Source organism: Sciurus vulgaris, assembly GCF_902686455.1.
Source record: "Sciurus vulgaris genome assembly, chromosome: 1".
In the NCBI taxonomy this organism is placed as follows: domain Eukaryota; kingdom Metazoa; phylum Chordata; class Mammalia; order Rodentia; family Sciuridae; genus Sciurus; species Sciurus vulgaris.
The window spans coordinates 14,987,534-15,010,359 of record NC_136461.1 but is presented as its reverse complement, the minus strand read 5'-3'; the positions used below and the strand labels follow the sequence as shown (position 1 = coordinate 15,010,359).

The following is a 22,826-nucleotide window of genomic DNA, read 5'->3' as shown; positions in this document are numbered from 1 at the left end:
CACCCCCACTTTACAGATGAGTAAACTGGGGCTCAGAGAGGGAAGCGGCTGGCCCCAGGACACGCAGCAGTGCAAGGCCACCACCTCAGTCTGAGCCCCCACCTTTGCCCTCGCTCCGCTCTCCTGGACGCTGCCTGCTGCATGGTGGCCTTGGGTGTCCGTCCTCGGGCGGCCCCTCCCTGCAGTGGCACAGCCAGGGCCCCGGGGCCTGTGTGCTGCAGCAGGAAAGCACGAGGCCGGCTCATCAGTGGCTCCGAAATGCCAGGCAGCACGGCCCGCTGGGCGGCCTCATCTATTATGCATCCGGTGGGCAGGACCCCAGCGGGCACAGGCCAGGGAGCAGGCTGCTGCCTCCTGAGCCCACACCTGCCACCACCCCTTGGTGGCAGATGCCCAGGCACCTGGCTTGTCACCCTAGCCCAGCCAGAGGGAGGGGCCCTCTGGGTACAGAGGCACGGATGCTGGCCCTGAGCTCACCCACCTGCCCCTCCTGGCAGCCCCTCTGAGCGGGTCTGGGGATTCGGTTGAGCTGGGGCTCATTGGGACCAAGGTGGGCAGAGGTGGACTGGAGCTCCTGACTGTGCGGACCTCCAGGTGGGCATTGACTGAGCTCCACGTAGCCACTGGGCACTTACCATATGCAGGTGCTGCAGAGCCAACGGAAAAGGAGCCAGGCCCAGTCCCTCTCCTCCAAGTTTGGCCAGAACTTCTCTGAGCCTCATTTTGCTCACTTGTGAACTGGGGAGGTGGGAGAGAAACTGTCCATAAATAGACAAGAAAACAAAATCTGACGCTCGCGCTGACTCCGGAGGCAGCATTATGTGCCGACAGAGGTGCTCCTTCCTGAGAGTTGACCGCCGCCTGGACTGGATGCCACGGCCCTTTGTACGTGTTGGTGGATTTAATCAGCGAGGATGTTGTTCCCCCGAGTTCAGGCTGAGGAAACGGAGGCAGAGGGGCCTGGGCGCCCGTTCAGGGTCTTTGGCAAAGCCAAGATCTCAGCCCGAGCTGCCCGCTTGGCCCATGTGGTTGGAGAAGCGGGGGATTCGTGAAGGCCCTCGCAGAAGAGGTGGTGTTGGAACCCAAACTTGAAGAATGAGAGGAGCCAGCCATGAGAAGGACTGGCAGCATGGGGACAGGGGTGCCAGAAGGAAGCAGCAGGTGTGAAGGCCGGTGGCAGGAACAGGCACAGGGCATCCCATGAATGGCGACACCAGAGTGGCTGGAGAGTGGGTTCAGAGGTGGGCCTGGAGCGTGGCGAAGGGATCACATTGAGCCGGTCTTGCAGGTAGGGTAGGAGTTTGCTTATGTCAAAGACTGGTGTGTCGAACCTCTGAGTCTCAATCTCCTGGCTTTGTAAAATCTTAGGATCAGAGAATGGGGACCTCCCAGACTCTTTGGAAATGGAAGAGGCTTTTGAGGTACACTTTTATGGCCCCTCACGTAGCACGGGAATCCTCTTTGGTTCATACCCTTTTGACCATTAAAAGATGCCTTTAAACCAGATGCAGTGGCACATCCCTGTCATCCCAGTGACTCTGGAGGCTGAGGCAGGAGGATTGCGAGTTCAAAGCCAGCCTCAGCAACTTGGTGAGATCCTGTCTCAAAATAAAAAATAACAAGTGTCCCAGCAAAGCAACTTGGGCAAGTGTTTTAAAAGTTGAAGGGCCAGGCATGACGGTGCAGGCCTATAATCCCAGCAGCGCAGGAGGCTGAGGTAGGAGGATTGTGGATTCAAAGCCAGCCTCAGCAATTTAGCGAGGCCCTAAGCAACTCAGTGAGACCCTGTCTCTGAATAAAATATAAAAAGGGCTGGGATATGTCTCAGTGGTTAGCGCCCTGGGTTGGATCCCCAGTCCCTCTCCAAAAAGTCGAAGGAATGTGATATTGTTTGTTTGCTTGTTTGTTAAAGATCTGATGACCGATTGTAAAAGTTAGGTTTATTTATTGTGTAAACTTGAGTCCAAGATGATGTTTTTAACCAGCTTATCAACAATCGTTGGTAAGTTGTATAATATAGAAAATACTTTTTCCACCAGATAGTTAATTTAGGACAGCAAGTTGGTGATGCCTGTCCATTAACCATTTATGCATTATTAATAAAATTACAAGAATAAAGAAAATTAAAAGGGCTGGGGATGTAGCCCAGTGGTAAAGAGCCCCGGGTTCAATGCCCAGGACCACAAAGAAAGGAAGAACTCTTAACTTTTACTTCCTTGCTGAGTGGCCTCCCCCAATCTGCTTCCCCTCTCTGAGCATCAGAATGTGTAACCATGGAAACAGTGTTGCTCAGAATGAATGCGTCCAGTGTGGGTCCTCAGGGAATGTTCTCCCCCTTCATAAGTATTTGCATTTTGAAAGAAAAGATTCATTAATCCAAAGAGAGACTCAAGCGGCGAGTGGATGAAGGAGGGGACTTTCCTGACGTCTCAGGTCCTTGAGGGGCTCTTGGGGGTCTTCCCCAGGAGTGTGTTCATTCACTCAGCAAATCGATCCAAGAAGCATTGCTGTGGGGACCCCCTGCAGGGCCAAGCCCGTGCCAGCAGACAGTGCACGAGGCCACAGGCTCTCCTCTGTTTCGCTGTTTTATTTGGGACTTGTTGGGAACTGAACCTCTGCCACTGAGCTGCAGCCGCAGGTCTTTTTATGTTATTTCCAGACAGTTCTCACTAAGTTACTGAAGCTAGCCTCGAACTTGCGATCCTCCTGCCTCAGCCTCCCGAGTGGCCGGGACTGCAGCCCTGGCCCTGGCCCTGGCTCTCGTAGAGTCTAGAGAGGGAAATAAAGAATAAGGCTGTGCTGACTGGGGAGACGCGGTGCTTCGAGCTCAGAGAGCGGGGTGAGGCGACCATTGTAGAAGTGAGCCTGGTGCATTGCGGCGGAGCGGCAGGGAGGAACTGTGCCCGGTGGAGGGGACTCCGGTGCTAGAGAATGTTCCAGAAGAGGAGGCGGCAGGGCAGCACCCTGGGGGAGAGAGGCAGGTGGCGGGGGCCGAGGCCCCTGGGTCCCATCCCTGCAGGCCCCATTGGGACTTCCTGTGGTGTGCTCTGGAGGGCTGAGCCCCCAAGCCGCCGTGGGTCCCTGTCACCTTCTCCTCGCTTACGCCTGGACTTGCCCTGTGACATGGATTTGCATGGGTCTGCGATTCTGGGGGCCCTGGCCCTGCTCTTGGTGGGGGCCTCTGAGCCCGGAGCCTGGACTCAGCCTGGCTGCAGGTGCTGCCAGGTCCCCCCGCCGGCCGGGCTCGGGGGTTGGGTGGCTTCCCTGGGCTTCAGCCTCCCTGTCTTTAGAAGGAGGATGTTGCTCGTGCCGCCCGCCCCGAGGGCCGTCGTGGGCTGAGATGAGACAGCACGCACGTGGCCTCAGCCAGGACCTGGCCCAGAGCGAGCGCCTGCAGGTCCCTGCTGTGCTGGCGGTAGCCATTGTCATTGTCCTCACATGCAGGCAGAGGATGCAGGGCTGCCCAGGGTCTGGACTCTGCCATCTGGGAGCTCGGTGCCCATGGGCGGTGACTGTCCTGCCTGGGCACAGCTGCCCAGCTGGAGCACTGTCTTGACACGGCCGGAAGGGGTGGTTGGACACCTGAGGTCTCTGGCACAGTGTCCCGGATGGTGCCGTTCTCCTGCTCAGACCGCTGGGCCTGCTCCGCCCGTTTGCTGTGCGCCCTTGACTTCGCTGAATCTCGGCCTCCGTGTCTGCAAATCGGGGTGATGGTCACCTCGTAGGGTTCCTTCAAGGCTCTTCCGCTGGCCACGTGTTCATCCAGCAAATACCGAGGGAGTCCCCACGTGCGCCAGGGACTCGTCTAAGAATTGGGGACACGTGCTAAGGTCCCTCGCTTCACACAGGTTACCTTCCAGTGTGGAAGGCAAACAAAAAATGAACCCACAGGCAAACAAGGTGATTTCAGATGGGTGATGGGTGGGCGTCAAGTGGCTGCCTTCGCAGTGGCCCGCCGGGTGGTCCAGGGCCGAGTTGGTGTACAGGAACAGGGCTCCTCCCAGCCCAAGCCTGCCACGCTCCAGGTCATCTCCTGGCAGGAGCTGGAGGCCCACCTTCTCTCAGACCAGGGCTGCACCCACAGGCAGGCCTAAGGCCAGACAGGTATTGGGCCTCAGGGAGCAGAGCCGGGCTGGCAGAAGGCAGGGCCCCTGAGTGGGAGCGGGAGGCTGGCCTCCCTGAAGGCAGAGCCCGCCCGCCCCTCCTACTGCCCACAGGGATGGGACCCTGGCACAGACCCCAGGCCTGTTTTAGGAAGGGCTTGGAGTGGGGAAGGGAACTTGTGCCCGCTGCTTCATGGCCCAGTCACCTGGGCACTGGCCCCACAGCGCCTCAGCCTTTCCTGGTTGCCACCTGTCCACCAGGCCAGGGGCCTCGTAGGTGACCTCTTACACGTGCGTCCAGGTTCATTCCCCACTCACTCCCAGGCCCGATGCCCGGTGACAGCTTGGTGGTGCACACAGTCACCTGCACACACACACGTCACTCATGCCGCAGATGGCCACGGGGCGTTGGCTGTAAACACACCAGCCCCACCTGGGGAAGCCCGCGTCCTGGTGGGAGAGGCTGATGGTGTCTACTGATCACACCATGAAACGTGCCCACTGAACCAGCAGATCCACCCAGGCCCAGGACAGGCTCCTGGAAAAGCAGGTCAGGGCAGGAGGCTTCCCCAGTCTGGGGAGGGGGTTCGGGAGGGAGGGGTGAGGAAGGGCCCGTGCCAGGCTGAGGACGGGAAGTGTGAAGGCCAGGCAGACAGGGGCTGAAAGGATGCCCAGGAGGGAGGAGAGGCCAGAGAGGAAGTCGGAGCGACGGGGCTGGTGGGGCTGCAGGGCAGCCACGTGGCCTTGGGAGGTGCTGAGCATGGTGGGGAGCCATTAGGCAGGTGGGTGGCGAGATCGGATCAGTTGCTGGCTGGCACACAGGCCCACGCACACCCAGACACGCGCTCGCGCCTCCCACACCCGCTTCCCGGTCACGTTCTCACCCCCGGAGTCTCAGCAGCCCCGTGTCACGCCCGCAGAGCCGCAGGACACCCAGCGCTGGCTCCAGCAGGAGTCAGACCCCGCCTGCCGCCTGCGGGACCCCGGCTCCCTCCCCTTGGGCACAGCCTGGGCACCCACGTTCCGCCTTCACCCCGGTAGCCGGGGGCCGGGAGGCTGCCCCAGGAGCACCTCCTTGTGAGTGTTCCAGCAAACCCTGCCGACACCACCTTACAGCCAAGGAAACTGAGGCTCAGAGGGCGAAGGGACTCGCGCCAGCCAAGCAGCTGGAGCTCGACACAGCTGGGGTTTGAGCGCAGGGCTGTCTGTTGGCGGCCTGGCCACCTCGGGCGGGCGCACACCCATGCTCCTCCGTCTCCTCCCCCAGCTCTCTCTGAAGACCGTGGGCTACCTTCAAGGCCGAGTCCCCCCAGCCATGGGTTGATCAGTATAGAGAGCTATCTGGAGCTCTGAGCGGGGGCCGGGCAGCCGGCACCACCTGCCCACCTGCCCTCTGCCCTGTGCCATGCTGGGTGGGGCCGAGCACCTGCCAGCTGGGGCACAGCCAGAGCTGGGGGCAGGGCCTGTATCTGCATTTGCAGATGAGGTGGACAGGCTGTCCCCGGCCAGCCCGGCTGCTCTGGCTCCCCACTCAGGACAGCCCTGTGCCCTGCTGCCTGGGCCACCCTGTCTCTGCCTCACTGCTCCCCAGCCCTCCGGGCAGGTGGCCTCCTGCCTCATGAGAGCTTGGGCTCTGTCCCTCCTGGCTGGAGGACTTGGGTGTTGGACCTCCTGGTGACCAGTGCAGCCTCCCAGAGGACTGAAGCATGGAGTCAGATGCTCAGGTAGCAGGGTCCCGGGATGCGCTCCGTCTTCGTATCGTTTTTCAAGTCTGCTCCATCCCCCAGGTGGCCCCCAGGTCCTGGCTCCTTTTCCTGCTCCCACACGCTGGGGTCTCCTGGTCCCACCCCCGGGGCTCAGCCTGCCTCACTTGGCAGGCAGCACAGAATGTGCATGAACCGTTATTTCTCGTGACAACCCCCACACACTGACATCATTGTTACCCCTGCTCATTTGTTGGTTTCTACAGTGCTGGGGATCAAACCCCGGGCTCACGCCTGCTGGGCACACACGCAACCACCCTGCTACACCCACTCCTCACTTTATAGATGAGGAAACCGAGACTTGGAGAGATGAAGTAGCTTCCCAGGGCCACATGAAGTTGAAGGGCAAAATTAGGAATCCAGCCCAGGCAGTCTGACCCTCCACTGCCTTTCCGGGCAGGGATCTGTCATTTATTGAACACATACTATTTGCTCAGTTCCAGGCAAGTCAGATTGTATGTGTATCTATTATTCCCCACGACAACCCCCCAAAGTAGGTATTTATGAGCCCATTTTACAGATGAAGAAATTGAGGTTCAGAGAAGAGAAGCGACTCTGAGGAGGCGAAGGACCCTGTGCATGGTAAAGCCCTTCTCCAGGGTTCTGCTCTCAACCACGCCTTGGTGGGTTCAGTTCCAAGCTCCTTGTTATCCTATTCACCCTCAGTGGGCTGTCAGAACTGAACCTCAGGGTCATCTAGTCTGAAACCAGTTTGCTTTCCATGAGGGTTTTGCCTTGGTCTCAGTGGCCCCCTACCCAGGCAGTCATGAGAGGCAGCGACTTCTGCTCACCAGCCTTACCTGGAGCCCATGAGGATTCAAAACCCGGCTTTCAGCATCAACTAGGGTGGGTGTGGAACGGGAGGAATGGATTACACAAGGTCGCAGCACTGGAGGATTCAGCACCTGGTAAGGCCAGAGGAGCCCCTAAGAACAGCTGGAGAATAGTCTGGGCGGGTGTCAGTGGGGACTGCTCTTTGAGGGTGGCAGGCCTGACTTTCCCCAGACAGTGATGCCAACACTGTCTGGCCCAGAGCAGGCGCGGAGCCCTACCCTCTGAATGACTGAGCCCAGGAATGAAGGGCAGATGGGCGTGGGCGGCTGGAGGGTGGGCGAGCAGAGGAACGCATGGGGCTCAGAGGGACAGTGAGGTCAGCGGAGGCTGTGGGAGACCGTGGGGGTGGCTGAAATGCTGCGTGTGGGTCAGTGGGTGCCAGAAAGGGCACCCCGCCAACCCCTGTGCTGGGTGCAGTGGTGGGGTGGGCTGTGCTCTGCCCGTCAACACACCAGGGTATCCTGTGCCAGGAGGGCCAGGGGCAGGACAGCTGGGCTGGAGCTTCAGGTGTGACCTCGGGCAAGCCGGCGTGCCTGTTGAGGTTCTGTCTTTGGCCTGGCACCTGGGGAGGCTGTCCTAAACCGTGAGAGCGGGTTGGTTCTCCCCAGCAGGAGGAGACCCGGCCGGCCCGGTCATTTGAGCCCAGGTGAGGGGAGGAGCCTGTCCTTGCAGTTTCCCGGGAGGCGGGAGGGTCAGGCCTCAGCCGCAGCGCAGCTGGGCTCTGGCCACCTGGCAGGAGAGGCGAGCGCTGGGCAGGCAGCAGGTGACAGCAGCCTGGTCCCCAGGTGCTGAGCCCTGGTGGGGGCCTCCCACAATCTCCTCCCAGGGCGGCCAGCTTGTTTGGTCAGGAGGCGGCAGCCTGGCCAGCTCCGGGATCCGGGTGTCTGGGCCCCGGGCCCGCCTGGGGCCGCCTCCCTTCTTACCTGCTCTGCCCAGCACACACACAGCCCTAGGCGCCTTCCCCTGCCACAGGGGCCCCTGGCCCACCTCCAAGCCCTGCAGAGACCCTGCCTGCTCTCCTCTGACGCAGCGGCCGCCCAGGGGTCACTGTCGTGAAGATTCACCCATATCACAGTGCGGGACTGCCCGACAGGCCTGCTCCTGTCCCCTCCCACCCGCTTCCTCATGCCCCTTCTCCACACCTGGCAGAGGTCAAAGGTGCCTGAGCCACCTGGGCCCGTGTCCCACTGCTTAGGGCACAGGTGAGCCTGGGGCTGGCCTTCAGACCTGGCTGGGAGCCTGCTCACCAGCTGTCCCGCCTCCTTCCCTGGCTGGCTGGTGGCGGTCAGAGAACAGTGGACCTGTGGCCCCCCAAGATGAGGCAGCTCCAGGGCAGGGTGTGGCCCTGTTTCAGATCAGAGCCCCTCCACCCAGGGCAGGGGCTGGGACACGCAGGCTGCAGCAGCACCCCAGGCCCCGGGTAGGGAGGCGAGGGCGGGAGTGTCCCTTAGGACCAGTGTCCCTTCCTCATGGCCCTCTGCCCCCAGGTGACTCCAGCTAGGCAGCGAGGTGTCTGGGAGCCAGGAAAACCCAAGGGACATGCCTCGGGCCTCCCCACCTGGCCTCTGCTGAGTGCTGACCGGAAGCCCTCATGCGTTCCTTGGCTCCCTGGGCCCCTCCTCCGGGGGGATCCTCAGAGTGCAGCCCCCACTCCCAGTCATGGTCTTCCAGCTTGATGGTCACAGGTCACCTGTTTAAGTTAAATGTCAAAGCATGAATGTGTCACCAGGCAGAAGAGAAGGAAAGGGACCCAGCAGAGGGGACAGCGTTTTTGAAAGCTTAGCAGTGCAGACATCATGGCTCCCTTGGGGCCACCTGCAGCCTAGTGAGGCTGGGACAAGGTGGGTAACCATGCACAGGAGCGGGGATGTTGACAGGACAGGCAGGGGCTGGAGGGAGGGTCAGCAGGGGCCAGACCCACCTGGGGACCTCTGCCCAAAGCTATGGCTCTACAGGCCAGCCCAGCATCTTGCAGGTGTCTGGTCTTGCAGGTGGGACGCACCTGGGGCTGCACCCTGTCCTCGGGGCCCCCAGCTACCTCCCCTTCCGGGATTGGGCAGGACATTGCTGCTTTCCAGAGTTGGACCCCTCTCAGGTCCTGCAGATCCTCGCGTGGCTTTGGAGCTGTGGATGGGCGGAAGCCCTGGGCTCTCTTCCCCATCTGCTCCCCACTTGCTGGGTCGCCTTGGGGTGGTGGTTTCACCTCTTCCGGCCTCAGTTTGCCCTCCTGGAACTGGGGATCCTGGACACCGCCTTATCTCCCACTCCAGTTCCGGTGAGAGTCCCAAGAGCAGCAGATAAAGAGAGCTTTTGAAAGGTACAAAGAGCCGTTCTCACGAAGGTGCCATTATTATTGTTACCTTGATGCAGCGATAAGGGAGGGAGGAGGCGCGTGACAGTTGCCAAGACACCCCGGAGCTGTGAGCAGCCGCTTCCGGCCTGGCCCCTCCCCCCACGCCCTGCCTCTCCTGTTCCCAGGGAAGGCTGGGTGCTCCAGCCGGAGGGGAGCTGGCTGGCTGGCTGGCAGCCAGGCAGCTGCAGGGCTCAAGGTGACCCCAGAATGTGCCTGGCCTGGACGCAGGTTGGCTCTGGCTTCCCCAGCAACCTTGGCCCAATCATCTCTTCTCTGGCTGCTGCCTTTTCTTGGGTCAGAGGCAGCAGTGGGCAGGCATCCAGGCCAGACTCTACGGGGTTGCCGCTGGGCCTAGGCAAGATGCTTGGTGGTGGTGGCAAGACTCTGGGGCTGTGCTAGGGAGGCCACCGGGGAGCAGAAGGCCAGGTGACAGTGCCTGAGTTGCCAGCAGCTGGGATGGATTGTAGTAGAAAGAACCCTGGGCTGGAGTCAAACCTATCTTCCCTCTTCCTCCTGTGTGACCTTGAGTTCATTACTTAACCTCTCTGAGCCACAGCTTCCCCATCTGGAGAAAAGCTTGGTAAAGTCCAACCTCAAAAGCCTGTGCAGTGATGGAAGGAGACAATACCTGCATGAACTCCTGGGTGCCACTGGGGTCATGGCAAAGGGGAGGTGGAAGGGACAGCTACCATGTCCTGGCACGCTCTGGGCTCCTCCCAGATGCTGTAGCTGGAAGAATCCAAAGCGTTTCAGGCTGAGCTGGCCAAGGAGTCAGAAAGCTTTTGGGAGAAATGGGGAGGGGACTTGTGGGACCCCATGTGAATGGAACGGTGGAGACCAGGAGAAGACAAGGGTGGGTTGGAAGAGAGAGGGGGAGACAGGTCAAGTTCTGGAAGGGAAGGCAGCGACCATGTTGGAGGAGGTCTGGGGGTGGGCAGAAAGGAGGGGGGCGGCTGGAGAGGAGGCGGCTCCTGTGCAACCACAGCGCCCTGAGAGGCCTGTAGTAGAAAGGCCCAGAATCGATGCCTGGACGGCCAGCCTCTTGCTCTTGGACGTTCGCTGCCTGTGTGACTGTGACCTTGGGCAAGTTCCTCGACCTCTCTGTGTCTTAGTTCCTCCATTCTACCGGAGAGGAGTGGAAGAGTTAACAGAGTAAGGTCGTGGGGCAGAGCCTGCCCCAGCAGCAGCCCAGGGCACTGTCCCCATCGCTGATGTCACGCTGCTATTGCTTGACTTGATGAGCGGGACCTTGATGGAGGTTGGTAAGGCGGGGTCCGCAGTTGGCCGCTTGCATTATGAAGTTCAGGTCTTGACCCTGGAGTTGATAAACCTGGGTCCGGTCGCCTGCTCTGTCTCTCTCATTAGCTTGACCTTGGGCAAGTCGACGCTCCTTCTGAGCCTCAGTTTCCTCATGTGCAAGGCAGGTGGTGTCTGAGCACCTGCCTGGTTGGGGAGCCCTGGGGAGTAAATAAAGTGCAAGGCACAGGGTAGGTGGTGGCTTCTGTCACTGCTGTCTGTCTGCCCCTTCAGGGCTGGAGGTGGCCCTCCCTCCCCTGCCCTTTAGGGCTCAGTACTGGCCTTTTAGGTGGAGTTGCCTGGCAGGGCGGTGGGGGGAGGGGCTGGGTGCCGCCTGGGAGGGGCAGGACCCTGGCCAACAGGAACTAGGGCCGAGAGGCTGGGCACAAGGTCCCAGATGGACGCTGCAGCCCCAGAGTCTCGAGAGGATCCTCGGTCCCGTACCAACGTGAGCAATCCTGAGGGAAGTGGCCACCTGGAAGCAGGTCAAGATGGTTCTGGAAGGGGAGTGTGTTAGGAGCGGTGCCAGGCTGACCTGCAGTGGCCAGCGTCTGAGGCTGGGCCCACGAGAAGGCGGACAGAAGAGCACCACTTAACTCGGCTGACCTGGGGCAGCAGCCACCACAAGGGCCACGCAGGACGGCAGTCCGCACCATGAAGGGCACCTAGCTTCTCTTAGGCTCCAACCCCAGGACTTCCTGGCCTCTGGGCAGCCTCTGCTGTCCACCCCTGAGCACTGTCCCTCTTCACTCCAGGGCACATACTTTAAATTCCAGTCTGTCACCACTGGCTAGGAGAGGGAGCTTCAGTTCTCTGAGCCTCTGCTTATCTGTAAAAACGAGGATAAATAACACCAACCTTCCAGCACTAGAGTGAGGGTGGTATAGGGTTGACACAGGTCCCGGCCCATAGTAGGTCTTTTAGAGTCCCCGTGGAAGCCTCAAGGGAGTTTGCCTGGACATCTCTCTGGGCCTCTGTCTAGCCCCGCCCCCTGCCTCCATCCTCAGCGCACGTGGGCGCGATCCAGGAAGCTGTGTTCCTCTCACTCCCTTGCTCCCTTGCTCCCTTGCTCAGTGACAGTCCTCCATGACACCCTGCTGCTGACTTCACTCATTCTGTCAGTGGTTGGACAGATATTTAATGGGCCCTCCCTGGGAGACCCATTCATTTACTGTGAATGAGTAAGTCGGAAAGCGTTCCTGGAGCGCGGACCCGTGCGTTGCCAGGGTCGGTGATGGATGGTTTTGGAAACCGAGGCCGAGATGGGTGTGTCTCGCTCATGCTTCACATGGCCGGTGCGAGGCTCTCCCCACAATGATGCCGGCGACTTGAAATGCCACGGCCACAGGTCCATGCTTTGGGGTCAGGCACTGCCCAGCACCCCTGGGAGGTGGCACCAAGTAGAGCTGGTGGTTCTGGGTGAGGGAAGTCAGAGGGGGCTCAGCTGCCTGGGCGTCTTCTTCCTGGCCTGGGTTCCCGTGGGCTGGTCCCTCTTGGGGCGTGGCAGCCCTCGCTCCACCTGACTCAAGTCTGCCATAGGCCACTGAGGAGCATTGGAAGGTGACTCACCCTTGTGGGACCAGCCTTGCTCCTTGGGACCTGGGTGGGGGTGCAGCCACGTCAGGGTGGCCCTAGGCAGTGGAGGAAGCCGGGCCTGCTCTCCTGGCCCCAGGCTCCCTGGATCCTGGGAATCCCTGGGCACTTCCTCCCCTTGACCCCAAAGGTGACCTCAGCAGGCTTTCTAGGGTGAAAGGCACTGAGGTCACCCTCTCCAGACCTGCTGTTTTCCTGGGTTGGGGGCAGGGGGCTGTGGGTGTGGCTGGAGTCACACAAGTCACACAGACTCACACAGATGCCAGCTCTGTGCAGACCAGCCGTGTGAACTCTGGGCACATCCGGGTCTTCGTCTGCAAAGTGGGAAGACCAGTGTGGCAAGGAAGCTGTGTCCTCAGGCCTGGAGGGAGGGCCTGGCACAGGGACTGGCATGCAGTGGGCCCAGTGAGTGGCAGCTGTTGTCATTGGTATAGGAGCCCCGGGCCTCTTGGCCCTAAGGTGGCTGTCTCCCTGAAGAATGAGGGCAGGTGACTGGAGGCTTGGGTGCCTTTTTTTTCCCAGAAGCCTCAGCCTCTTCAGCAATCCTCACTGCCCCTGCCCCAGTCTGCCCTCTTCAGAATGGGCCGTGGACAGCCTTGTGACTGCAGGCCTGGTGGAGAGACTGCCCACACTTCTGATCTCTGGGAAGGAGAGTCTCTTGACAGTCCTACTCGGGAAGCCCCCCCCCCCACCTTCCTCCTGGGAAGCCCAGGACACTTGCTCCATGACATCTATCCCCCTTCAGCTCCCCCAGCTCTGAGGGTGACTTCCTCCCAGAGTTCCAAACCACCCATCTTGGGGCCCTCCCTGACCTCAGATTCTTCTTCTCTTCTAGGAGGAGTGATGGGCAGAACCAGCGCTTCGCACTAGACCTGTCACAAGTGGACTTAGTTCCCTCCCACACTACTTCACTCTACCCGAAGGTAAATGCCCCCCTCCATCCTCCTGCCCCTGGTCTGTCCCCTGCTGGCGGGGGCTGGGAAATGACAGAGAATGGCTGTTGGTCGGATATAAAATGTTTGGGTAGACGCTGCTGGGGTTTAACCAAAAGGGTTGACATTCCTGACCCCCCGAGTGCCTGTACAGTCCCCGAGGCTGAACCCAGGTCTCGAGAAGTGTCAGAGGGAGTGGCTCAGGGTGGATTTACCCAAACAGCCGGGAGTGAGCTGGCTGGCCAGCGCTTCTTCTTACCTTTGTTGTGAACTACCCACCCCATGTCCTCACCTGTGGTCAGGTGAGTGGTAGCGCACACGCCTGCCTGGCAGTGCATCCTGTGGACCAGACGGCAGGACACAGTGCCCACAGAGCAGCCCAGGCACGCTCCCAGCCTGGAGAAGAGCCCTGTAAATGAGGCTGTTCCTCTTTATTGTCATCCCTAAGGTTTTCCAGCCCCTGATTAGTGTCAAACCTTGGACTCAGCCCCAAAGGACCGGAAATCAACCTAGCGTGGGCCCTGCCCTCAAGGAACTGTGCTCTGGTAAAGAGATACATGGCCGAGTGCCTTGTGCAGGGTGTCAAGTGCCAGCCAGACCCACTAGCACTCACTGGGGGTTACCCCCTGCTGGCTGAGAGCCGAGCGTCTTGCCTCATTCTCCAGCCATTAGTGCTGCACCGCAGCTAGCACAGTCCCTCTCACGGGTGACAGGATCGAGGGTCAGAAAGGTTAAGTCACTGGCCCGAAGCCCTGCAGGCTGGGTGTGGTGGGGCCAGGACGAGGTGGGCTCCTGCTCTCCAGTGCGGGGGCGGGGTGGGGGGCAGGCCCCAGCTCCGCATCCTGCAGCTTCCACCGCGGCCGGCGGACGTTAGGCCTCTTGGTCCCTTCCTCCACAGCTGGTGGGCAGACCGCCATGCTCCAGAGGAGGATCAGATGCTCAGGAAGATGAAGGGGTCTTCCCAAGGTCACGTGGCCAGGACAGCAGAAGCAGGATTGACGGAGCTCCTTCCCAATAGCACTGGCCTGCAGTGAAGGCCAGGCACCTCTCCTAGGATGGGAGGGCAGATGGCCAAGGAGTGGTGTCCCTGTGTGGAACCACCACCTGCATGGGGGTCCCAGGTAAAGGTGCGAGCAGTAGCAGATCGGGCTTCTTAAGACCCTCTCTTGCTTTCTCTGCCTGGGCAGCAGCCCAAGACTGGCCCATGTGGATTCTGGGGCTTGGCAGGAAAGGAGGGACTCAATGGCAGCCACTCACAGGAGCAGGTGGTTCATGAATGAGTCTCCGGCGCCTCTCCAGGAAGAGGCCTGGGTTCTCATCAATGGTCGCATGCCCTGGACCTTAGCTGCCCCCGCGGGGCCTCCATCGCCCTGACTGAGAAGGTGGATTGGAGCAGCCCATTGCCTGGGTCCCTCCTCGCAGACAGCCTGGGGTTGGGCTTCTCACATTAGTGGGGCACAGGCTCCCCTCAGCAGGCCTCCTGGCCTCTGCCCAGTCAGATTGGCAGCCTCTGTTTGTACCAGCACAGCCCAGACAGTGGGCTCCAAGTCACCCCATCCCTACCCCAGAATCAAGCCCAGTCTGGGGATCATCTTCCTTTGACAGGGGAGGGAACCAGTCTCAGAAAGGTCGAGTGACTTATCTGGATCCACGACAAGCCAGCAGCAGACTAGGGAACACAGGCCTGGGACACATTCTCCATTTCTCCCCTAGTGTCCCTGAATCTGGGCACGTTTATAACATGAATGGAACCAGTCTGAGCCCCTCCCTGGCTCCTTTCCTCGTCTGCATGGTACCTGGCAGGTCCTTCGTGCCGTGGGCAATCTGTGAAAACGCCTAGGGGGAAATTAGGAAGCTGGACCATTGGCAGCCTTCCCAGGGCTGGACAGACGCCGAGAAGGGACACTGCCTTCTTTTTGGGAAGTCACACTTGAAGAGACAGTGAACTACCCAGGACCCTCCTGCCCTCCACAGGAAATCTGCCTGCTTACATCTAGGTACAGGGGCACAGTGACAGACGAAGCCAGACACAGACACAGGTTGTGCGCGTGTACAAACACACACACACACACCCATGCATTCCTACACACTCACTGTGCCCCACAGAGTAGCACACTCACATCCGGGTAGCCGCCTGTGTGCACGCACAGCCCCCCGGTCCACTGGGCACACAGACATCTCTGGTGATGCCGCAGGCCTCGCCTCCCCCAGGGCCAGTCTGGGAATGGAAGCTCCTCTGGCTGCATTCCGAGGGTGCCCGGAAGTGTGCAGGCCTGGAAGTGGTTGTGTAAATCAATATTTGCTGCTGTTAATTATTAAAACCAAAGCTACTCTGTGCCTGGAACACGCATCTCAGAGTTCCTGCCGGCTTTTGGGCTCAAAGCTGACCCCGGGCCAGGTCTGGGGTGGGGGAAGAGAGAGCACTTTGCCTTCTTTCCAGGAGCTCTTGGCCTGGGGGGTGGAGGGGGTGGGCAGCTTCTGGCGGCTCTTCTGGGAAGCTGCAGAGAGGTCTGGCTCTGGGCTGCTGGGTAGCTCTGCCCCTGCAGCACCCAAGCAGCTGGTTTTGACTTGGCCACAACACAGGAAGCATTTGCTACTTTCCCAACATCTGTCTGAGGAGGGGTTTGCAAGGCCAGGATGCTCTACAGTGGCTGTGCCATGCCGGGACACACCACAGGGTCATCTGGGAAGGCCTGGAGAGGTTTTATATTTATAGATGGTTGAACTGAGGCACCGAGAGGTGGCAGGGTCTCACACCGCGTAGCAAGTTGCAGCAAGGCCAGAGCTTGAACCCTTTCCTCCATACCACCCCAGGCACTGTGGCAGGGGACAGCTAGGGCTTTGGGAAGAGTGCATACAGGCCAGTCAGTCACTGTCAGACTGGGGAAGAGGTGTGGAGAAGAGGGAAGAGCCCTAAACAGCAGCTCCGGGCCCCTTCCGAGCTGTGTAGTCCTGGGCAAGCTATTTCACCTCTTGGAATCACTTTTCTCATCTGTATAATGGGAATGGCATTTGAAACTGAATTATGGCGAGACGGGGAGACAAGCAAAGGGCCCAGCATTAAGTAAGTGCTCACGAAAAGTCCTGTCTCCAAGGACCCTCTCCTGCCCTCCTGCCCGGCTTCACAGCCTGTCCAAAGATGCTGGTCATGAGGCCCCGAAGAGGGGTACCCAGACCCTGGGAAGACAGAGAAGGCGGGTGCCCCAGGGAGCCCGACTCGCTGCAAGCTTCCAGCGCGCCACCCAGAGAGCGCAGGCGCAGTGAATGCGGCCCCGGCCCGGCCGCACCGGGGGCGGGGCCTCTGTGTCCCCGCCCCGGGCCGCCGCAGCCCCGCCCCGGCCCGCGCTGCCGGTACCTGGCGCCCCGCCCCCTCCGGGCCCGGCCCGGGCGAGCCCAGCGCAGGCAGCTCCGCCGCCGCGGGAGCCCGGAGCGCGGAGCTTGGCGCGGCCGGGCCGGGACGCGCGGGCCGGAGCCGGCCGGGCCAGCCGAAGCGCGGGCGAACCGGGGGCCGGGCCGGGCCGGGCTCGGGATGGCGCAGCCGCGGCCCCCAGCGCCCCAAGGCCGTCCGCGGAGGGGTTCGCTGCCGGTTGGGGCCGGCTGGCAGGTGAGGACCCGGCGGGACGGCCCGGCCGAGGGGGATCCCGGCGGTGTCAGCCCGACTTCTCAGGAGCGCGGCAGCTGCGCCCGAGGCGGGGCGGGTGTGTTACTTCTGGGCTGACAGCGGCCACGGCGGCCAAGGGCGCACCCCTGTCCTGGGGTCTGGGGCCCTGGGCTCTTGCTGCCCCCGGAACCCACGTGTGGCACTGTGACTCTGGGGTACAGTGGCGCTGCGTGTGAGTGCTACCATCGGGACAACTTTATGACTGCCCTGCCAGGTTTGGGGATCCTAATGTCACAGTGTAACTTTGTGGTGAGGTAGGGATGCCCCCATCTGGGCCACCTCACCCCCAGCCCTCCCTTGCCTTGTGTCAGGGCGTCTGCTGCTGCCTGTGCCCCGTAACTGTGGGTGTCACTTGTTGCTGTGTGTACACTCAGGGTGACAGTACCATGTGTCAGTGTTTATGTGAGTGATTCTCGCTCGGTAATGCAAGGCGCTGCATTTCATTGTTCTGGCCTGTTGGGTCACCCTGAGTGGGGCCCCTGGGGGTCATTAAAGTGCCCCCCACTGCTGGGACCGCAGGGGCGTGGGAGGTTGTCTGACTGCCTAGATGCCAGTGTCGCTGTCCCACAGTGTGTGGGGTCGATAGGCGTGTCTGGTATCAGCGGTTACTGCCTATGGAATCTTCTCTTCTCCACTCAGAGGTCTTGGGTGTGGCTATCTGTGACCATGAGGTGGGTCTCCTGGGGACTCGTGAGATGGACTTCAGAAGATGTCTTGTTCTGTGGGCAGGCTTCAGAGGATGCACGTGGGCTGTTTGTGTCACGACTTCACAAGGGCAGTGTGTGTGTGTGAGTGTGTGTGTGTGTGTGTGTGTACATGCATGGGGAGAGGGAGGTTGCTTGGGTGGGTGGGTGATGCAGGGCTGTGTCCCCACCATGGGGATTAATGACCCGAAGTTGTCCTGTGCAGCCTCCTTTGCCAGAATTCTCATGTCCATTGTGGGATGGGGTCTGCTGTGTCTGTCACACAGTGTGTGTGTGTGTGACCTGATGGGAAATGGGGGCTCTGTGTCTCCAACCAGCTGTCCCCCAGAGTGCATGTCAGTCTGTCTTGGTCTCAGACAGGAGGGTGCTTTTGTGGTGTTCGTGTTGTGTCACGTGCAGTTACTGGAGTGCAGAACTGCACACGTGCAGGTTTGCATTTGTCTGTGTATCTCTTGTGGTCCATGGACTTTGTGTGTGTATGTGTGTGTGTAAATGAGTGTGCTGTTGTGTAACTCAGGATGCCAGTATGTGTATTTGTGTGTTCACATAGGGCTCTGGGTCTAAGCATCACTGTACATAGACACCATGAATATGTACGTGTGTGTGCGTGTGCACGCACGTTTCCTGCTCTACAACCCCATAGCACATGTGCAAGAGCTCAGGCAGTGCCCCCACTGGGCAGCAGGAACTGTTGAGCCTTGGGAGGGCTGGGGGAAGGGCACCATCCCTGGCCTCTGGGGGCTTCCCAGCCCCGCCCCCGCTCCCGCCCCAGCCACCACTCAGCATCCTTGCTGCCTTCCAGGAAGGTTCCTGGGAGTTAGCGCAGGGAGGCCCATGCTGCCAAGCAGTGGGCAGATGCTGGATTAACCCTGCGAGTGCCCTGATATCCTCAGGACAGGCTGGCTCGGGCATGAGAGGGCGCCAGCAGACTCAGGTGTCAGGCCATCGGGCACCTCAGCATCCTCTCTGGCACAGCCCCTACCCTGTTCTGTTGGGGGGACCGTGGGTTGTCTGAGCAGTGGCTGTGGCCTGGGTTAACGGGCCTCTTCCTGGGAGATGGAAGCACGGACCTTCTTTCTCATTCCACCTGGGCTGGGACTAGGGGCTCTTACAGGGTTCCATCTGCCTGTCCTGGCACTGCCAACCTTACAGTGGCACGGAGGAGATCTATCTCTCCCCAGGGGTGGCAGCCTCCTCCCCCAGGGAAGAGGACTGAGTGGGGAGGGCTGCCCGGCACCCAGGACCTGGGCTGTGGGCTTGCCTCCTTTGGCCCAGCCCTGTGCCACAGGCCCCCCACACGTGCCTGCTTCATCCCCTCTTGCTGCCGCGCACCTTGGTGGTGGGTCAGAATTGAGGGGATCTGGAGGGTTGGCGTGGGTAGAGACTCTGCAGGGCTCCACGATCCGCTGGGCCACCTCAGACTGACCTGGCTCTCCGTCTCTGTTGCAGAACACAGATCTGTTTGAGATGATTGAAAAGATGCAGGTGAGGATGGCTGCAGACGCCGATCTGGGGCGCCGCAGGGCTGGCCGGGCTAGAAGTGGGGGCCCTTTCAGTATTTCCAGCCCTCCGTCTTTCTGAGGACAGGCCAGGAGACTTCCACAGACCATGCCAGGAGACGATGGCGGCAGTTTTTGTCCAGAGCCTCTGTCTGTGGGTCCAGTAGAAGAGGGGACGGTAGTGCCCACCTCTTCTCTTACCGGGTTCCATTCGGACTCCCAGCTCCTGTCCCTGCGTAGGTCCCCAGCCGGGCTGGCATCAGCTCAGCTCACCCTCACCCCTCAAGAGGCATCACAGGCTCTGCTGCACACCAGGCAGAATGAAGGAGGGGACAGATGCCAGGGTGCCCGCCAGCCAGAGTGGGCACTGGTGGTGCTCCCAGCAGCCTGGGGTGCGGCCCTGCCTCCGCCTCACCCTGGCCACCTTCCACCCCAGTCCTGCTCTTCCAGGCCCTTGTCTGTGTTTTGTGTGGACGTGTGTTGGGGGAGGTGGGTGGGAGGGTGGTGGCTTTGGGGTGGCTCACAGAAACCCAGGAGCCTTCCCTGATGTCAGCCCACCCTCCACAGCCCTGTCTTCCCTGCCCCCCTGTTTCTCTGCCTCCCGTAGTCTTCCGTCTCCACCCCCTCCCCGCTCCCGGCTCCCCGGATCTGCGATGATGCAGGAGCCCCCTCCCCACGCCCACACACGCCCGCCACCCCTGCCCCCACCCCCGCAGCACGTGCATTCCTGAACTGAGGCCCCAGCCCCTCCCTGCCGCTGCCTAGGCATGAGCTGCACCTACCCTGGGAGTACCTGTCCGGCTCCCACTGTCCAGGGCTCTCCTAGGGCTTCCCGGCCACGTGAGCCTTCCCTAGGAAGGGCGCCTGGCAGCAGGCGTGGGGCGGAGTGTAAGGATGTACTGCCTTTTCTTTCAGGGAAGCAGGATGGACGAACAACGATGCTCCTTCCCGCCACCCCTCAAAGTAGGTGGACCAGCATGGTTCTGGAGCAGACCCCCGTGGGTGGGGGAGGGGCTCCAAGTGCAGCCACAGCCACCCTGTTGTGAAGGGGTCTTACTGTGTGCTTTGTGCTGGGCCCTGGGTGAGCAGGGTGTCCTGGCCTGCCCCAAGAGCTCAGAGCCCTGGAGACCTCCCTGCCCACCCGCACTGCTGCCTGGCCAGGCTGCCCCACCTCGGCAGCAGCCCAAAATGGTTCTTCCCTGAAACCTGTACCACTGGCAGCCATGGAAGACCTGCACCCAGGAGAGGCTTGTGGCTTTTGGTGATTTGGGACCCATGGACCCTGGAAGACCGCACAGCCCTAGAAGACACAGCTGGACTTGGGGGCGTGGGCCCAGAACTAAGCAGGGCCAGGGCAGTAAGGGCCAGGGCTCTCGAGTATGGTGCTCAGAGCAGCAGCGTCAGGTCACCTGGGAGCTTGGCATGCCAGTCTTTGGGCCCCACCCTGACTGGCTGCACCAAAAACAGGCAAGGTGTCCTGTAGGTCCTCCCGGTGGCCAGAGTTCTCCTCCGGAGAGGCAGAACAAGCCCGGAAGACCCAGCACTCAGCCTGGCCTGACTCTGGTCTGGCCTTATAGGGTCAGCCCAGGGCAAGGCACTGCCCTGCCCTTAGCTGCGGTGGCGAAGCCATGGTCCCAGGGGGCCTGGGGGGTGAGGAGGGTGGGGATACCACCCATCGGTGCCTCTGGCTGCTTGTCTTTTGCAGACAGAAGAGGACTACATTCCCTACCCAAGCGTCCACGAGGTACCTGGCTGGACCACCCAAGCCACCCTCACCAAGCCCAGGGAGGCCAGTGTGCAGGGTGCTGGACACCCTGGTCCTCCCTCCCAGGAGCCTGGCTGCAGGCTTTGCTGGGGGTGCTCAGTGTACAGGCCCAAGACTTTGGAGCCTGTTTGAGCCTGTCGGCCTTCTGCGCTAGCGTTTCTACCTCCCGGGTCAAGGCCATGTGCCCAGCTCTCCTCCCTGTTCCCACTCCCTCCTCTGAGCCCTGGACATAGGGCTTGGTGCTGTCGGGTCTGGGAGGGAAAGGGCTGGAGCAGGTGCCTAGAGGGGCGGAGGGGACCCTGGGGTCCGCAGGGCTCTGGGCTGTTCCATAGCTTCCGTGGCAGGAGTGGCCCGAATGGGTTGGGAGGGTGTCCTGGGGGGTGCTGTACGTGGCTCTCAGCCGGGTCCCTCTGCAGGTCCTGGGGCGAGAAGGGCCCTTCCCCCTCATCCTGCTGCCCCAGTTTGGGGGCTATTGGATCGAGGGCACCAACCACGACATCACCAGCATCCCTGAGACAGAGCCAGTGCCGTCCCCCACCACCAAGGTGAAGCTGGAGTACAACCCCACAGCCCGCGTCTACCGGAAGCACTTTCTCGGCAAGGTGGGCAGCCAGCTGGGGCGTTGGGGTCTGGCTGGGGTTGGCACAGTCCGTCCTCAGGGAGGGAGGGCCTTTGGGCTGGGGCTGGGTGACAGTCTCAGAGCGCGTGCGTGTGGATTCGCTCATCCATGCAACAAGCATTTATTGCCAAAGGCAAAGGATGACCTGGCGGTGAGCAGGAGCGGCTGCTGGGGCTGGGCCTGGCTCCGACCTCCCACCTAGGCATGGCCACGCTGCTTCACTGCTGCGTGCCTCAGACTCCCTCCGTAAAAACGGGGTAATGACACCCACCTCAGGAGGCGTTGTGAGGCTTTTAACAGAGGATGCTCGTAAGGTGGTTTGAATGGCATCTGGAACGAAGTAAGCACTCATCAGTGAGCAAGTAATGAGCTCCAGCTGTGTGCCTGGCGCTGCTCTCAGTACCTTGCAGAAAGCAACAAACAGCAGACTCGGGCCCCGGGGAGGAGCTCTGTAGTAGAGGGCCCTGGGTTCATTCCCCGGTACGGCCATGCCCGTCGCGTCGTAAACATGCAGTGAACCTTAGCTGTTATCACCGCTTCCTCATCCCTGTGTGAGATCAAGATTATCCTGTTTTTACAGAAGAGGAAACTGAAACTCAGAGAGGTGAAGTGACTGGGTCAAGGTCACAGTCACTGAGCCGAGCGCTGAGCCTGCTCTGGCTGACCTCCATTAAGATGCACTGTCAGAGGATCAGGCTCCTAGCCGTGCGTGTGTGTGTGTGTGCGCATGCGTGTGTGGTCCGTCTGTTCCCCCCTTCGCCCCCAGCCCTGGGAGGAGGGGGTGGCTCTTGGGGGTTTGAGAAGCTGTGTGACCTCAGCCTGGGCCCAGGGCACTGGCCTGATCCTGTGAAGCTCTGGTGCTCACTGTCTGGTTTGGAGGTGGGTCCACCCAGCAGGTAGGCTCAGGAGCCATCACCTGGGGACAGATGCAGAGCCCAGAGGGATTCTGCCTTCCACTGAGCCTGTGGGTGGAGAGAACTGCACCCCAGGTGGCCACGGCTCTCCGCCTGGCCTGGCAGAGGCAGGATCCGGGGAAGAGCACACAGCTGGCACTCAGACAGTTTCCCAAAGGAGTTGATGAGACGCGGCCTTGAGCGTAGCAGGCTGTGAAGAGGCAGGAGGGGCCTAAGGACTGGGGTTAGGTCTTCACTGGCAGGGAGAGGCAGGGCCCTTTCCCACCGCAGACGGAGTGCCTCAGGAAGCAGCCAGGTGTTTGGGCACTGCCTTCTGGGAGAGGGAGGAGAGGTGACTGTGGACACCGCTGGCCTGGGCCCCTGAGGCCATCTTTTGCTGTATCCTGTGGGCTCCTCTGGGCTTAGGGTTAGGGTTAGGGTTAGGGTCAGGCCTTCCTTGTAGGTGCCTGCCCCTCCCCGGTGGATGGTGCTAAGCAGTTGGGGGTTTCTGCTGTTCGGAGCCCAGGCAGTGCTGGGTGGATCCCCCACCCCAGGTCCACTCAGAGTGCCCCAGAACTGCAGCTCTGAGGGGCAAATTCCCTGCCTCCGCTTCTCCGCCAGGCTTCTGAACACCAGAGTTCATGTTCAAACAGGATTTACTTCCAGGTTGATCCCAGGGTGGGCGTGGCTGGGGCTGGCTCCACCCCGGGCTGGGATGGCACCTGGCCACGCTCGCAGCACTTGGTTTCCGGACTTTTCCACTGGGAGCTGCCAGCCAGCTCCCGTGTGGGTGTCACCCCTGAAGCAGCCA

General features: G+C 60.9%; 1 protein-coding gene across 12 annotated transcripts in view; it reads left to right on the top strand.

Moving 5' to 3' along the window:
* RAP1GAP (RAP1 GTPase activating protein) overlaps positions 1 to 22,826 on the top strand; it is a 57,408-nt gene that overhangs the window by 19,931 nt on the left and 14,651 nt on the right. For 8 of the 12 annotated variants that reach the window (XR_013758158.1, XR_013758159.1, XR_013758160.1 and 5 more), the window contains 5 exons: positions 12,778 to 12,865; positions 18,689 to 18,724; positions 19,654 to 19,701; positions 20,444 to 20,482; positions 20,920 to 21,105. Coding sequence is in view for 5 of the 12 variants with exons in the window: in XM_079106565.1 (XP_078962691.1) it covers positions 12,778 to 12,865; positions 18,689 to 18,724; positions 19,654 to 19,701; positions 20,444 to 20,482; positions 20,920 to 21,105 (397 nt within the window). In the remaining 7 variants the exon portion in view is untranslated. Of the gene's footprint in view, positions 1 to 12,777; positions 12,866 to 16,250; positions 16,479 to 18,688; positions 18,725 to 19,653; positions 19,702 to 20,443; positions 20,483 to 20,919; positions 21,106 to 22,826 lie in introns of those variants that run through there. The other 4 variants (XR_013758164.1, XM_079106566.1, XR_013758163.1 and 1 more) reach the window with 3 other exon arrangements.